Genomic DNA, 15,519 nt, shown 5'->3' on the forward strand with positions numbered 1-15,519 from the left:
GTACATTGATTGTGTATGATGCAGAGTCTCAGTAAAACTGAGTTTCACAAACAGGAAGCATACCGGTTGTATAATATGCATACAACGGTAGTAGTAATAAATAATTTGACCTTTATGGTAAGAAGAAATTTGTACGAAGAAAGTCTGTTACTGCTTCCAATGCCTGGGTGCTGGATTCAAAGTTTAGCACACTGGAATTGTAAAATTGGAAAGGACACGAACAATGAATAAACGGTATCCCACAAGATCATGGTAGGATTAAATGTCATGTGGAACTGACCGCTTTATACAGAACATGGAATGAACGAAGCAGGTAAGCATGACTGCTTGTAATGGTAGATATCAGGTTTCCTTTTCCCCGGTATATATATGTAAATCCTATCATATCCTAATATGATCTGATTGTTATCCGTTATTTGAAATAACAGATAATTGGATATTATTCGCCGGATTCGCATTTTGTAATGTATCTTTCACTTTACATGGAATTAGGATTTCTCTCCATTCCTTGAATGAAAATATTGCCGCAATGATATTAATCGTATTAAAAAGTAACATCGCAGTACCGATATCATACCAACTGTATCTAGATATTAATACTGAAAAAAATGAAAAAGATATTTGAATAATAACAAAAGCTAGCGAGGTATAAAACGATCTTCGAATAAGAGGTGTGACGTAAAAAAGAGAACTGAAACTACCGGACTCCCGTTCATTATGTCTTTTATGCCTCGCTAAAGGAAAATAGAACATGCCTAGCAAAAGACACTCAGTAGTTACTCTATGTATACTTGTCAATATATAAGGCCAAACTATTAATTCTTTCTGACAGATGTAAAATTTAGATGTAATCAAATGAAAGGTTGTTAATATGATGGGCATTGCTATGATATAAAATAAAAGAAACTTGCTCAACAGTCTAGTTGTGCGATTTGTTAGACTTTGCAGAGATGGATTAGTATAAATCATTTGTTGGCGACACCATAGTGACAAAAATAAAAATGTGTGACCGATAGCGATCGAACACGTCACAATTATTTTTCCGGTGGTACAATATTGTAAGCGAAAATGGTTGAATAATAGAACGTTAAAAGTCCCAACACAAGCTGCAAATTGCACTGCAATAGCCGTGATGATACAATATCGCATATATCTCCCCCAGTCTACGTCTTCAGGGTTTCTGAATCTTCTTTTCATTCTTCTGTTAAATCTAATCATTGCAATGAGCAAATGTACAAAAACAACCAAATACACAGCTCTGATTATACTGTAGCAAATGAGCTCAAAATTGCTGTATTCATTAAATTTGTTTGTGTCGTTCAACAAGGAATATTCCGTTTTGTTCCACAACTGCACGACTTGAAATAAAGTAACATTATCTTCTATTTTCATACTTTTTACTTTTTTTATAATTAGCTAGTTCGGGAAAAAATTTTTTTTTTATTCGATAGAATACGAGGCAATGTTTGTGTATGATAAATTCGGGATATATTGTAAAAAGCACCCGCAGCTAACGCTCAAAAAAAGAAAGTTATCAATTATCTAGTTAGGATTTGGGAAATGCAGATTGCGCTGGGAATTCAATTTTTCAAATCATTCCTAACTCAATAATTAATGAATTGTTAGTTTAATTAGAACATGGCGGGTTGTTTTTCTCAAATCTCACATTTTCGCATTAGTGATGGAGGCTTTGTACAAAAGTTCCTAAATTCGTATTTAGCATTAATGGAGATATGATAGAATTCTATTCCTTATGCAATATCTTGTTCAACGTTTTGCTGTGCTTCTTTAGATTTGTCGAACACACAGATTACTTTATTGCCAATGACTCAATTAAATACTGTTGAATGAAGATTTACGGAAAATATAACTGCAAAAATGTGGAATTTGGGATATACATCTCGCCGTGTTTTAAAATAACAAGTTATAAATTGTCTTGATTGTCTAAAATGCGTTTTAAGCTACAATAAATTGATATGTATGATACAAAAAAATATCTTTTTTAGAATTCAAAAGCGCTTCTAACCCCCACGCCTTCCCCGATACATCACTCTAATATACAGAATTACCCTGGCGTTGTCCCGGGCTACTGCTCTACGTCTATGACTAGCTATAAACTAATTATGCGAATTATTGTGTTGTCAATTTGTAAAATACGTACTGCTGTTATCGGATTAACATTTTCGCAACGACGATTATGATCGTTGTGCGTTTGGTATCATATTCAAATGCCGTTTTTATGAAGTTGAAACCTCGGTCATATTCCAACCGGCTCAACGACTCGTCCTTATATTATAATACATTATTAACGTGTCGAAAATAATATGATATTTGTAATAGCCTAATAGGATATGTAGACATCTGACTATGAAACTATATAGCAGTAAATCAAATTCTCCCATGATTGGTCGACGGTATAAACCCGTAGCAATGTCCTAGTAGCGATACCGTGTTTATCTGTAAACTTTCTATCGCGGCGATTTTTGTTGGTCTTTTTTATTAGGTATTTTTTGGTACTCCCATAGTATGTGTATGGGTTAGGCAATAATTTTAATCCGATTTTCCTTATTCCAGTTCTATGGACCTTTCCCCGAGCATGGACTTCCTTGTTTACTTCGTGACATTGGCCAATCAGCAAGATGCAAAATGTGACGTAACAATGCCCCCTTTTCGCATCCGCTCAGACACTTTTCTCACTCAGACAGATTTTCAAGCGTGATTGTAAACATTACCTCGTTTTCGCGTTTTTGAACTCTATTCGTTAGTTTTCAGTTGTGTTTTGGGAACTTAAATAAAAATCAGATAATTCAATGATCACTCTGTCTTTCTAGGAGTTTCAATTTAATTGCAGTAATAAAAATTAGGCTGTGATAGACTAGCCTGAAATTCTTTACCGGTACTTTTAAAAAACAGATTGTTGTATGCGATGAATCATAATGATGGTTTGAAACACATACCCCATTTTACAGACGCCAACTCGCAAAAGCACTCTTAAAATAGCCTTGACAATTTTGCAATGATAAATGATAGGGAGAATTTTCCGGGGTCAAAGGTCGAGGAAAGGTCCATTACGAGTTCGGAGACTGTCTGTTTTAGCCAAGTAAATACCCCCTTGCCCATAAGTTTCAGTCCATTTATACAACTTGATGTAAACGAAAACAATTACCGCGTTTCCCTTAAAATAAGACTGGGTCTAATTACTTATCGATTTTAATTGTTACTTATCAATTTTAATCGGTAAGTATGTTGATAGGTATTTGTCTGTCTGTTTGTTTGTCTGTCTGTCTGTTAGATGCACGCGATATCTCACGAAAGCAAGTATGTCGTACCAGAAGCCTATTGATTTTGGATGAATTATGTAGTATAGTTAGCGAGTTATTAATTAATTAGTGATGGGACACAAGGTGTCACTATGGAGTAAGAGCGCTGTTTTGGGGGATCCCCTAACTTTCGATCCACAAGTCTTCGGTCTCTGACCGATATTCTCGTTTAAATTTTCTTTCGAAAAATAACACGAGGGCTTATTTTCGGGGGATGTCTTATATTTTCATTTATCAAAAACCAAAATTACAAAGTAGAGAAGTACGAGATTTTCAAGGCTTATATTAAAATCAATTTTAAAATTCAGGTCAGGTATTATTTTCGTGGAAACACGGTCCCTCTATATGGGTACACATACTTCTGAAGCGTTTTTCTGCAACGCCGCGATAGCAAGTGTCCAGATAATCGTTGCTAGGACCAAACCTAGTGGTTTCTAACATACTTTTTGGTTGAGCAAAACTCCGATGAAACATTATTGAGGATCGATACAATAGCATAATTGTGTTTTATGGTACAAATTTTAAAAACTATAAATATATATAAAGCAAATCTGATCCTGATAAAACAAAATCATCTCCGAAATGTAGCAAGTTCGATATTAAATATCAAAAATCCTGATTTTAATTATTTAAAACCTTCCATTAAAGAAGTCTCAACTGTTTTCCGAGCCCTGACAAATATCTAGTGACAATGTCTTATTATAATTTAAGACAGGGGTGTGCAACCTTTTATACCGGGGGGCAGATACACCCAACTGGGTAAACCAAGGGCCGCACTTTTATTCAACATATGCTTTCTATTAGCTGCAGTCAAAAAATATTTTGGTTTATGATCTTATCACTTGCGTTGGACCTTGGGTGTCGCTGCTCGATATCTAATCTTGGTCCCCGCTGCTTCTCTTTCCTAGTAAATGTGTGTTTAATTTTATTTTTTGCCAATTTCGTATGTTATTTTTTACTGGATGGGAAAAATAAACTTGGCTATGACTATTCCCACAAGCTGTTAGGGCATTGTAACATTATAGGCATAGATACTGGATTCAGGTAAAAGCTTCGCAACGCATGGGATTGAAATTACTCGCACGTACCAAATTAAAAACTCGTTTCGCGGGCCGCACAACATTCAAAATTGGCACTTCTCCGCGGGCTGTACAATTTTTCTACGTTGGTCGCATCTGGCCCTCGGGCCACAGGTTGCACATCCCTGTTTTAAGTCATTATATGAAGTTTGAAGCATTTTTTTCAATTTCCCAAAATTACATGAAGTTGGAATGCATATTTGAATAAACAATAGCACAAATAATTCAATATTATTTACATTCACTCAGAAACAAATTGGGTTAAAATAATAAATTCAAATATATCTTCAAGTCATCTAGAAAATAAATTAAAATAGTATGTTCGGTAGAAATCTAAATTTTATCGAAGTTTTTATGCGAGAAAAGCCCAACAGACGGCCCAAATAAATAAGTGAGCATTAAGTGCAACGAAGATGTGGTTAGACTATAACTGTAGTAACCATTGCTATAGAAAATCCACGCAATCAATTTAGACATTTGCAGAATGCCAATGTGGAATGCCCTTTTCCAAAGAGGTACAGGTTCCTCGATTCAATATCGGAATTTGTAGAAATAGCAGGAGTGAATTTATTTGAAAATTGCAAAGAGGCGAATTATAAAATAAAAGTTAGGAAATTTTGCTATTAAGATATACAGAGATCAAATTCGATAAAAACAGAGAAAAGCGAGATAGATTTTTGATTATTTTTTGCTATTTCGTTGGCAAATGTTAGAATGTGACGTAAATCTGATGCAAGTTCAAAACTGCAGCGCTCGTTTCCTGGCTAATGGTTTATTGTCGTGCAGTAATCGATTAAATTTTTGATCATAATTATCACGCGATGGGTTGTAATGAATTGGATTAAAGTCAAAATAGTGTTTATGTCAATTACTCACTGTTGAATAAGGCTATGATCACACACACTCAGAAGTTGGAAATATCTGTGAATATTATTGTTTTGTTATGCAACGTGGCTTTTCCTGATTACCCTCCCTCTCAAGAAAATTGCCGCGTAATACTTGTACTATGCTTTAAATATTATTGGCTTTGTGACAAAACAAGCAGGCGCGGCCATATTGTTTCAAACAACATTTTTATGGGAGATCTTGTGTTAGAATTATAGCGCAAATTTTATTCCGATTCCCACTTTTTACGACTTAAAATGGTAGTGAGAGACCTTTGATAGCATGTGTGAATAAAAACGAGAATTGCAATTCAATTTTGAAAACAGTAAAGATAGAAAAGTTGCAAGTTACTGATTTGCTAAGGTCTACATGTAGACTTATCCACGTGATATCTGGTGGAACGAGACTTGAAATAATTCCGCACTATACTGTCAGGAAGATTTCTAGAATACCCCAACTCCAATCTTAGACGCAACAATGGAAATATATCATTAAAATCGCCAAGTGTCGTTGAAATCTGCTTTCGTGATTTACTCTCTCATAATATCCGGCACATTCTAACCTGTAAGCGCACTTAATATTTGAGCGAAATCGTCTATTTTGAAATAAAAATATGAAAGTTCGAGTCAAAATTTGCTTGTCTGGTTGTTCGAGTAAAAATTTGCTTGTCTGGTCGTTCGAAGAAAATTTAATTTTCTTGTTGCACAAGTCCAAATTTGAATTCCTGGGAGTTCAAATCAAATTTGATTGTCTGAGACTTCGCGGCAAAATTTGATTTTACGAGAGTTCGAATATAAAATCGATTTTCTATGAGTTCGAAATTAAAATTTGATTTTCTTGGAGTTTGAGTAAAAATTTAATTCTCTGAGAGTTCAAGTCTAAATTTCATTTTATGGAACTTTGAGTCAAAATTTGATATTTTGGGAGTTCGAGCCAAAACTTTATATACTGGGAATTCGAGTCACAATTTGATTTACTATGAGTTCGAAGTCGAATTTAATTTTCTGTGAGTTCGAGTCACAATTTGATTTCTATGAGTTCGAGTCAAAATTTGATTCTCTGGGAGCTCTAGTCAAAATTTAATTTTCCCTGAGTTCTATTATATTATATATTGAGTTCCTGCATTCAAAACAAATCACTGATATATGATTAAGCCGTTTTCCTTCTCATCGGAATTAAAATATATCAATCCTATCCTGCATTTCTATTCTACACTGCGCTATGCTCGGAGATTTCTCCTAGAAAATTTTTGTCCTATTTCAACAACTTGTATGGAACTGTTTTTAAATTCTAATTCTCCAATAAAGCAATTTCTTAGTTTTCTGAGAAATAAATTTAGTCTCTATCATTTTAAAATGCAGTATTAGGGTTTTGCATGGCAATTTTATTCACATAAAGTAGCAAATAAGAATATACATTAAAATTTCAAATTATTTTTTATGAATTCAATTTTTTCAGTTCAGTTTGTGAAAAATAATTTGAACTTTCGAACCACATCTAACTAATAATATAACAGAGCAAAGGTAATAAAAAAAATGTTGATCACACTAATTCACATACAAGAAAAATGAAAAGCAAACGAAATGAATTTTTTTGTCATGTTTTGAAAGCCCGGGAAAGAGAGAGGTGACATACGAAATAAAAAAAACTTGCTTATTATGAGGAAATTACAATACTGTAATTGATTTTGATTTCAATAAATTTCTAACATTTCCTAATAAAATTCAAATCATTTTTCAGCTTTTCTAACTATTAAATAACCAGGAATAAATTTTTTCAATGATGCGATGCAAAAAAATTCAAACATGAAATACCACAGCAAATATAATGAAAAAATCATCAATTCTTATAATTCACACACAAAAAAATAAAATGTAAAAACGGGTGTGAGTAATAAAACTTGCTCATTGTAAAGCAAAGACAATGCTGTAATTGATTTCAATTTTGACAAACTTGAATATCTTATATTTCTTTCAGATCACGACGGGAAATATATCCATCGATAAATAGCAACTAAAATTAAGGAGACACGGGCATCAGAATATTTACAAAATGAGCTTTTGCACTTATCAAAATAAATGTGAAAACTATGCGCAAATTATTTAAGTCAAAAACGGCTCTAAAACTTTCCTCGACACATCCTCCTAGAAAGGTCCTGGTCGGTAATACGATTCAGTTCTGCTCGGTCTAGGAGTCAAAACAGAAAGATTTTTGGATTTCCAAGTTTAAGTGCAGAGAGTTCAGAGTGAAGATTTGAAACACCCCAGGCTTTTATGAAACTCTATTCTCGTGACATGAATAAGCATTCATTCACTAAAGCGGGGATGTACAATTAACTGGGCGAAACCGCCGGCCCTGCCTTATTTAACATAGACTTTCTAGTAGTTCGCACTCGTACCAGATTGAACTGATTTTAAAACTCATTTCGCGGGTCGCACAATTCCTTCTTGTAGACCGCAGGCTGCACACTCCTGAACTTAAGTACCGTTAAACTGAACGTCTCTAACATGTTATTAATAGGTGCTCTACACACCGTCTGTAGGCTATATCAGGGTTATATTCGAAAATACAATAACATATGTTGTTGTATTTCAATGTAATGAAATTCAACTGTAAAAATTAGTAATTGAGAGTTTTGATTAAGCTACTAGGGCGAATAACAATTACTTTTGAACTCGTGTAATTTTACAGTTTTTTTTTTGTTATTGATCATTCAATGAACAGAGTTATAATTCATTTTCACAGATGGCTCCAAGAAAATTATTGTCAGAATGAGCATTAAGAATCCCTTCCTTGCCTTCCGAGTTTCGAGTGATGAGAACAATAACAGTTGGATACGATTCGTGGGTAATCGGAAGACCAGGATGCCAAAGCGTTTTTGGCAGAGATATAGGTTGGCCCGTCGTTGAATACAGCTGACCGTTCTGTTAAGATAAAGAAGAGATTTTGTGAAATATACAAAATGGAAGTTTGAGAATATAGTTGAGTATGATTAAACCAGTAATGATCAAAAAAGGCAAAACAAACTTATTTGGGTTCCAGTTAGAAGGTGAATGAAGCGTGACATTAAAACATCAATATTCTGCTCAGTCACACTTCAGTGATCACCGTTGGTGGATGAGAATTGAATGGAATAGACACATAACCAAAATTAGTTTGAATTAGTTTTTTTTTTATTTAGTATCAGAACTGCAAAGATGAAGCGTCCCACTGGTGTTGTAATTAAAATGTTGAATTACCCAGAAACATCACATGGAGGCGAAAGTTTGTGGTTGATTTTTTGATAGAAACTGGAGTACGCTGACAACCGAATTGTTTAAAATCCGGTAAGGAGGTCAAATTCCATTTAGTTAATTAGTGTTATAAATGACGCAATTTGAATGGAACTTATCTCCTGTGCTAAAGCCATGTTAGTTTAACCTCAAGATAAAATTAAATACTGTAGCACATGGTAACGCGGTAACAATATCGGCCATATTTTAGAACAATTTCATGTATGGTCGCATAAACAACATGATTTAGATTCGACCTACCTTGTAAGTCATTCCCGTACGAACCCCAATCCCTGACCATCCAGCAGGAAATATTGATCGTAAATAATCTTGAAGCAGTTTGTAGTGTGTGACGTCATAAATGTTAGCCAGTTTGTTTCCACAAATTGATTTAGCGACGCTCAATGAGACGTCGTTCTTGTTATGAAAGATCGCTCGGAAACATTTAGAATAATAGACGACGCCACATTCTGAAACATAAATTAGAGTCAACAGAGTTTGAAGTCAAATATTCAGAACACAATTACTTCGGAAAGCTTTTTATTTTTTATTGATAAATTTGATTTATATTAACAAGAATTGATTGTCTTATGTAGTTTTTTGCAAAAATTTATGATTGTGAGCCCTTTAGTAGTTTTGCTCTTACGTCATCTCATTTCTTACAAGCAAGGTCATGCAAACTCAGTTATTCAAGCTAAAGAAATATAGCAGTGAAATACGCGCTGGATAATACTGACCGATTGGATTTGGACGAAATCGTTTCAAATACGATCCCAACCTCAAGAGGCAATAAATTACAATGACAATGCTGAACCAGGAAAATCTCTGTTCTTCAATAAAAACGTAGCTCCTTATGTAGTTAGTGGATGATTTTACATAGCTTTGTTTGACTGAAGGAGCAGAAATATATCAACCACGTCCAACTAAAATTAGAATGCGTGGTATCTAGGTAATGGAAATACCTATGGATTTTATCCATCTTGCTAAAAACAAAAAATATTTTAACGACGAAGTAAATTTATGCAAGTTTTTGCTCTCACCTGTTTGATTTCTTAGTTTCTTTAAAATTCTTTCCTCCACAATGTCCATCATTTTGTTCATACCTGAACAGTTAAGAATACTATATGTATGAAGTTCATAGACATATATATAAGCCTATAACACGAATTGATCAATTCCCGAATCGCAATCACAAATATCCTATATAAAAGCTAGAGGCCGTAAATATTGGGTTCGAACGAATTCTATGACCGTACAGTTTTATTCGGGGTACACAACGGCGAATCAGAAAAATTTCGGGTGTTTCAAACAACATATTAGGAATTCCAATAAAACTATAATGGCTTGCTTTAAAACAGGGGTCTCCAACACGTGGCCCGCATTTGTGTGCCCGCATCATGGTTGAGATTTTTCCACAAAAACTGAAATAGTGTGATGTCAACTATGAATAAGTTTTATCGTGTTATTTAACATCAAGAGACCGGTGCGACAAACTGTGGAAGCGAACAAAAATGTCCGCTCGTTATTCCACTTTACCACGTTCATATTTTATTCTATGGACGTTTCCCCGACCCTTGACCCCTGAAAGATTTCCCCTATACTTTATCATTGCAAAATTTTCAACGCTGAATTTGAAATTGTTTTGAAGAGTTGGGGCTTACAAACTGGCTTACGTGTTCAAAACTATTCTTCTATTTTTAACAATAAACCACGTGCCGCTTATAGATACAGATAGGTCATTTTAGGCTAGTCTATCGCAGCATTCATGGTATCATTTTTTGAACATTGTAACTGAAGTAAAGGTCATCGGAAGATACAATAACAATAAAGTTATTTGATTTACAAGTATTTTTTGGAAACACAACTAAAAACTGACAAATAACTCGCAAAACTACCAAAAAGAGGCAATGTTTTCAACCACACTTGAGGCGAAGGAGGTATCTGAGCGACGGCATAAATTCCAATGTCATTGTTAACTTATTGCTGATTTGTAATTGTTACGGAAATAAACAAGGAAATCTATGCCATCCATTGTAATATTCAATTTGCAAATTTAAAAATTTCTTTTCTCAATTTTATTATGACGAAAGTTTCGGTTAGATCATTGAAATGTGCAGTTAGGAAACATTAACACGTTGTTGGGATCGAAGTTGTCAAAGACACACAAAAGTCTACTAGTGACAGACCAAGAAATATCGACACTTGAACATTTTCTATTGCTTTACCTGCTTGAACTATTTCCTGTAGGGTTGATTCGTCAAAGATGTCTTCAGCGGTCTTGCATATCTTGTGTTTGCTCTGGGCTATCACTGGATCATGGTCTATCAAGCACAATAGACATAGCAACGCTATTACGCCTATTTTACCCATATTCGTATGTTTAGTTTCTTAACATATAAAAAAAAAATTAAATCATATCTAGTGGACGTGGTGAGCGAAAAGTAGTGTTATTGTAAGCCGGAGTATGTATTCAGCATATTTTTAAAAGGCGTTAGCAAACGCTTACAATCCGGAAAATTTTCACAGAATTTATGATCGGGTGGTGAAAACATTCAGCTGACAAATAAGCCTCCGAGTGCTCGCGAATTAGCTTGACCTGGCCGATATAACGGTATGACCAGGGCTGCCATCAATATGAACCCAAAAATGAGGACATCTGAGAAACATGATAATGAGATAACTAAATTTGAAGTATAATTTACTGGTATAATTGTGTTTTGTCTGAATCACTGATTCACGACTATGTTATTAGGTTATTAAGTCGAAATTAACACATGTGAAATGCTTGGGAAGGAGAAAGTCGCTCAGAACGGCAGAAAAGTAAATAAGTAGGCTACTGCTACACTTATCAAATCTATGAGATTTTAAATAATTCTACTCGTCAACTGCAAATCTTTGATTCACTACAGTATTTTGACTCAAGTTACACAAACTGATCTTTGCCAGTATCTATTGTTTTGTCATTGTGAAAATTAATTTACAGCTATTACGTCACGAATGCGCGTAGAAATCAATGAGGTTCTAATATCATTTCGAAATACTCAATCATTCGAATTTTGGGCGTTTTAGCAGGGTTATTGGTGTTTTTTGACGGTTTTTAACAATCTATGTGCCCGGTCTAAAAACCGTTATTCCTGAAATGAAACAAAAATAAGGAAACATGTCCAAAACAAGGACATTTCTTAGAAAAAGGGGGCAAAAATATTTTCTAAGACAAGACCTAAGACCTTCAAAATATTGACAAATCCTAAAAATAAGGACGTTATGGCAGCCCTGCCTGTAACAGTAAATCATACGAAATATTTGCATCCTCGATCTTTTTCGCGTTTGTCATATATTAGATTATTTTAAATAAGGCATAGTTCGTTTTTAAAAACGCTTACTACACATAAAAACCTACAGTATTAGACAAGTTAAAACAGGATATAACGTATAAAATTTTATAATAAAAATGATTTACAGTAAGTCCATAAAGACATTAAGATTATAATTATAAAACCAAATGATAAATTTCGACATTATGGACACACTGTAAAACATCTCCTAAATTGTTCATTTTCTGACAAATATGAACTGCCACACCCAAGGTGACGGTATTTATAGAACAGTGAATACCAGCGAGTGAGTAAAGCTTTTTTCTCACAGCTCATGATGCCTGGCGCACTTCTCTTGTTCTAAGCGGTCTGTAATCAACAGGTTGTTACCAGGGCTGTTATAAAATGAGTCAAAACCTCCCTATAAAACTCAAGTTCATTGATTTTACTGGGCATATCATTTGAAATATATGAGGTTAATAACCATTTACTGATGGTTTTCCACCCGAATTCGCACGATCAACATAGAAGTACATTTGGTAACAAGTTAACTTCAAAAAGATTGAGAGTATGGCTCTAATATAATTTTTTACCGATACGATTACTGAAAAATATACATTACGCTGATGAGGCTGCAGTAATGACCAAATTTTAAACATTTTTTTTCAAATGTAATTTTAAGGCATTGGCAGTAGGACATAAACTCTATTTTGACTTTATTCCAATTTATTACAGTCCATCGCGTGATAATTATGATCTAAAAAATTCAATCGATCACTACACGGCAATAAACCATTAGGCAGGAAACGAGCAATGCAAATTTTTGCCGTTTTGAACTTGAATATGTTTGGCATCAGATTTACGTCACATTCTAATCATTGCCAACGAAATAGCAATGCAAAAAATAATCAGAAATCTATCTCGTATTTGTCTGTTTTTCTCGAATTTGATCTTTGTATATCTTAATAGCAAAAGTTCTCAGCTTTTATTTTCTAATTCACCTCTTTGCAATTTTCAAATAAATTCAACCCTGATATTTTTACAAATACCGATAATGAATCGAGGAACCGGGGGAGAAAGGGCTTTTCACATTGGCTTTTTGCAGATGTCTAAATTGCTTGCCTTGAGTTCCCACAACTACAGATAAATCACGCAGCAATGCTAACTCCACGATGATAATTTTTTTCATATATGGGGTTCAAATTCCATACCCACCTCCTGACCCAGGGTGACAATGGTTAGAGTCTAACCATTAGACAATGTCGAGCCGGAAAATATAAAAAAAAGGAACCTCCAGAAGTATGTACACCAAGATGTCGCACACCCTGAGGTTAGGGTTCAGGTTGTGCGCCACTTTGGTGCACATACTTCGGGAGCGCCAAAAAAAGTATTAAACAGACGGTTGAATTAATGGTTTTGAGATTTAATGAGAAGTTTTGAGTCATCTTATCGCCATTAAAAGTCTGCGGTTTTGGACTCTTGGAGTTATAAATCACGCGATAAGCGTAAACCATGCAAATTTTCAAAGATGTAAGTAAAATCCAGAATTCGCAAAGTATACCAGATATGACATTATTTTTCATATTTTCATTTCAAAATAAACGATGACGACTAATTATCAAGTAAGCCAGAAGAATGTGATGAATCTTTCGAGAGAGAAATTCACGAAAATAGATCTCAACGACACTGAGCGATTTTATTGATATATTTCCATTGTTGCGTCTAAGATTGGAGTATAGCGTATTTTATAAATCTTCCTGGCAGGGTAGTGCGGAATAATTTCAAGTCTCGTTTCACCAGATATCACGGGGATAAGTCTACGTGTATATCTTAGAAAGTCAGTAACTTGCAACTTTTATCTTTACTGTTTTCAAAATTATCAACCCTGACAGGTGTTGGGTCATATTTCCGCAAAATTTAATTATGATTATGTCAGATATTTATAGTATTTTGAATTGCAATTCCCGTTCTTATTTACCCCTACTGAGAGGTCGCCCATAACAATTTTATGTCGTAAAAAGTGGGAATCGAGATAAAATTGACGCGATAATTCTCACACAAGGTTTTCTCTCAAAAATGTTGTTTGAAATAATATGGCGCGCAATTGTTTGATCACAAAGCCAATAGAATTTGAAATCATAGTACCTATATTACGCGGCATATTTTCTGGAGAGGGAGGGTAATCATGAAAAAGCCACGTTGCATGGCACAACATTAATCACTGTTATTTCCAACCCCCAAGTGTGTAATCATTGCATGATTCAAAAGCAGCTAATCGACATAAACACTTTATTCCAATTCATTACAGCCCATCTACCACTGCACGACATTAAACCATTAGGCAGGAAACAAGAGCTGTAAATGTTTTTTTCGTTTTAAACTTGCATATGTCTAGCATCAGATTTACGTCAGATTCTAAACATTGCCAACGAAATAGCAATACAAAAAATAATTAGAAATCTATCTCGCTTTTGTATGTTTTTATCGAATTTGATCTCTGCACTGATTTGTTCATCTCTGTATCTTTATAAAATAAGTTTTCAGCTGTCATATAATTCCCATATAAATTCACCCCTGATATTTCAAAAAATACCGATAATGAATCACGGGAATATTATGTGAACACAGATGGCGGTCACTGGAACGTAGTATGTGTACCAGGTTAGGGTTCAGGTTGTGCGCCATTATGGTGCGCAAATTTGACGAAAAACACTAATACAAATATCAAGCCGTAAAAAAAATTGCTCAAGGCTGAAAACTCCACACCCATGTATAAATGATGGGTAATGACCCCAAGATGAATAATAACAAATAAAAAAAACTATGTTTGAAAACAAGGTTGGACCCAAGAAGGCCCCTTATCTGCCGGACTCTAAATTATCGAATTATTTTTTATTTTTGCTCGTTGTTTGATTTGTTGGCTAATAAATAAACTTCTATCTATCAGCACCAGGTCTTCGTCAATATCAAATTATTTTTCCACTAATATGAAATTACCAATATGCCATTCAAAGTATTTTTTCAAAACTGAACAATACTTTGCTCTTTTTGTTTTGTGTTTATGTATGTTGCACTCAGAGGCGTGCCAAACTTCCAGGGCGAGTACTTGATAACGCCTATATTAATAACTCCTTATACTCAACATCAAAAATAGTTCGGGCACTAATCAAATTATAAATAACAAAGAAAGCGTCTCCGACTGCGCTAAATCACGCAATGGCCATTCGCTCTTTCTACATTTATTCAAAGTAAATTGACGTGATTTGCTTGATTTTTTGTTACCACAAATTACTGGCAAACTGATCCCATACTCGACATGAACTGGTAATTTAATGAGAAGATGTGGTTCGCTATATAATTGAGCCGTCTTAACAACTTTCTTCTTTCCAGGAATAAAAATATATAAAACCTATCCCACATTTCTATTCTACAATTCGACATGCTCGATGATTACTCCTGGAAATTTTTTCTTACTCAGTCAATTTGGATAGAACTGTTTTTAAATTCCAATTTTCCGATTAAGCTAATTCCTTAGTTTTCCGAGAAAAAAATTTAGTCTTTGTCGTTTTTAAAATACATCGATAACGTTTTGCAAGACAATTTTATTCACACAAAGTAGCAAATAATATTTCTGCACTGAAAGTTCAAA

General features: G+C 34.4%; 1 protein-coding gene across 1 annotated transcript; it reads right to left on the reverse strand.

The window, feature by feature from the left end:
• Window positions 1–7,861: 7,861 nt before the first annotated feature.
• Window positions 7,862–10,926, reverse strand: LOC120346996 (uncharacterized). The gene is made up of 4 exons (XM_039416796.2): window positions 10,782–10,926; window positions 9,597–9,659; window positions 8,818–9,026; window positions 7,862–8,208 (listed from the first exon to the last, which is right to left on the reverse strand). The coding sequence occupies exons 1-4, from the start codon at window positions 10,924–10,926 to the stop codon at window positions 8,011–8,013; spliced, it is 615 nt and encodes a 204-aa protein (XP_039272730.2). The 3' UTR covers window positions 7,862–8,010.
• Window positions 10,927–15,519: the final 4,593 nt, after the last annotated feature.

Source organism: Styela clava, chromosome 11 (assembly GCF_964204865.1).
Source record: "Styela clava chromosome 11, kaStyClav1.hap1.2, whole genome shotgun sequence".
Taxonomy (NCBI): domain Eukaryota; kingdom Metazoa; phylum Chordata; class Ascidiacea; order Stolidobranchia; family Styelidae; genus Styela; species Styela clava.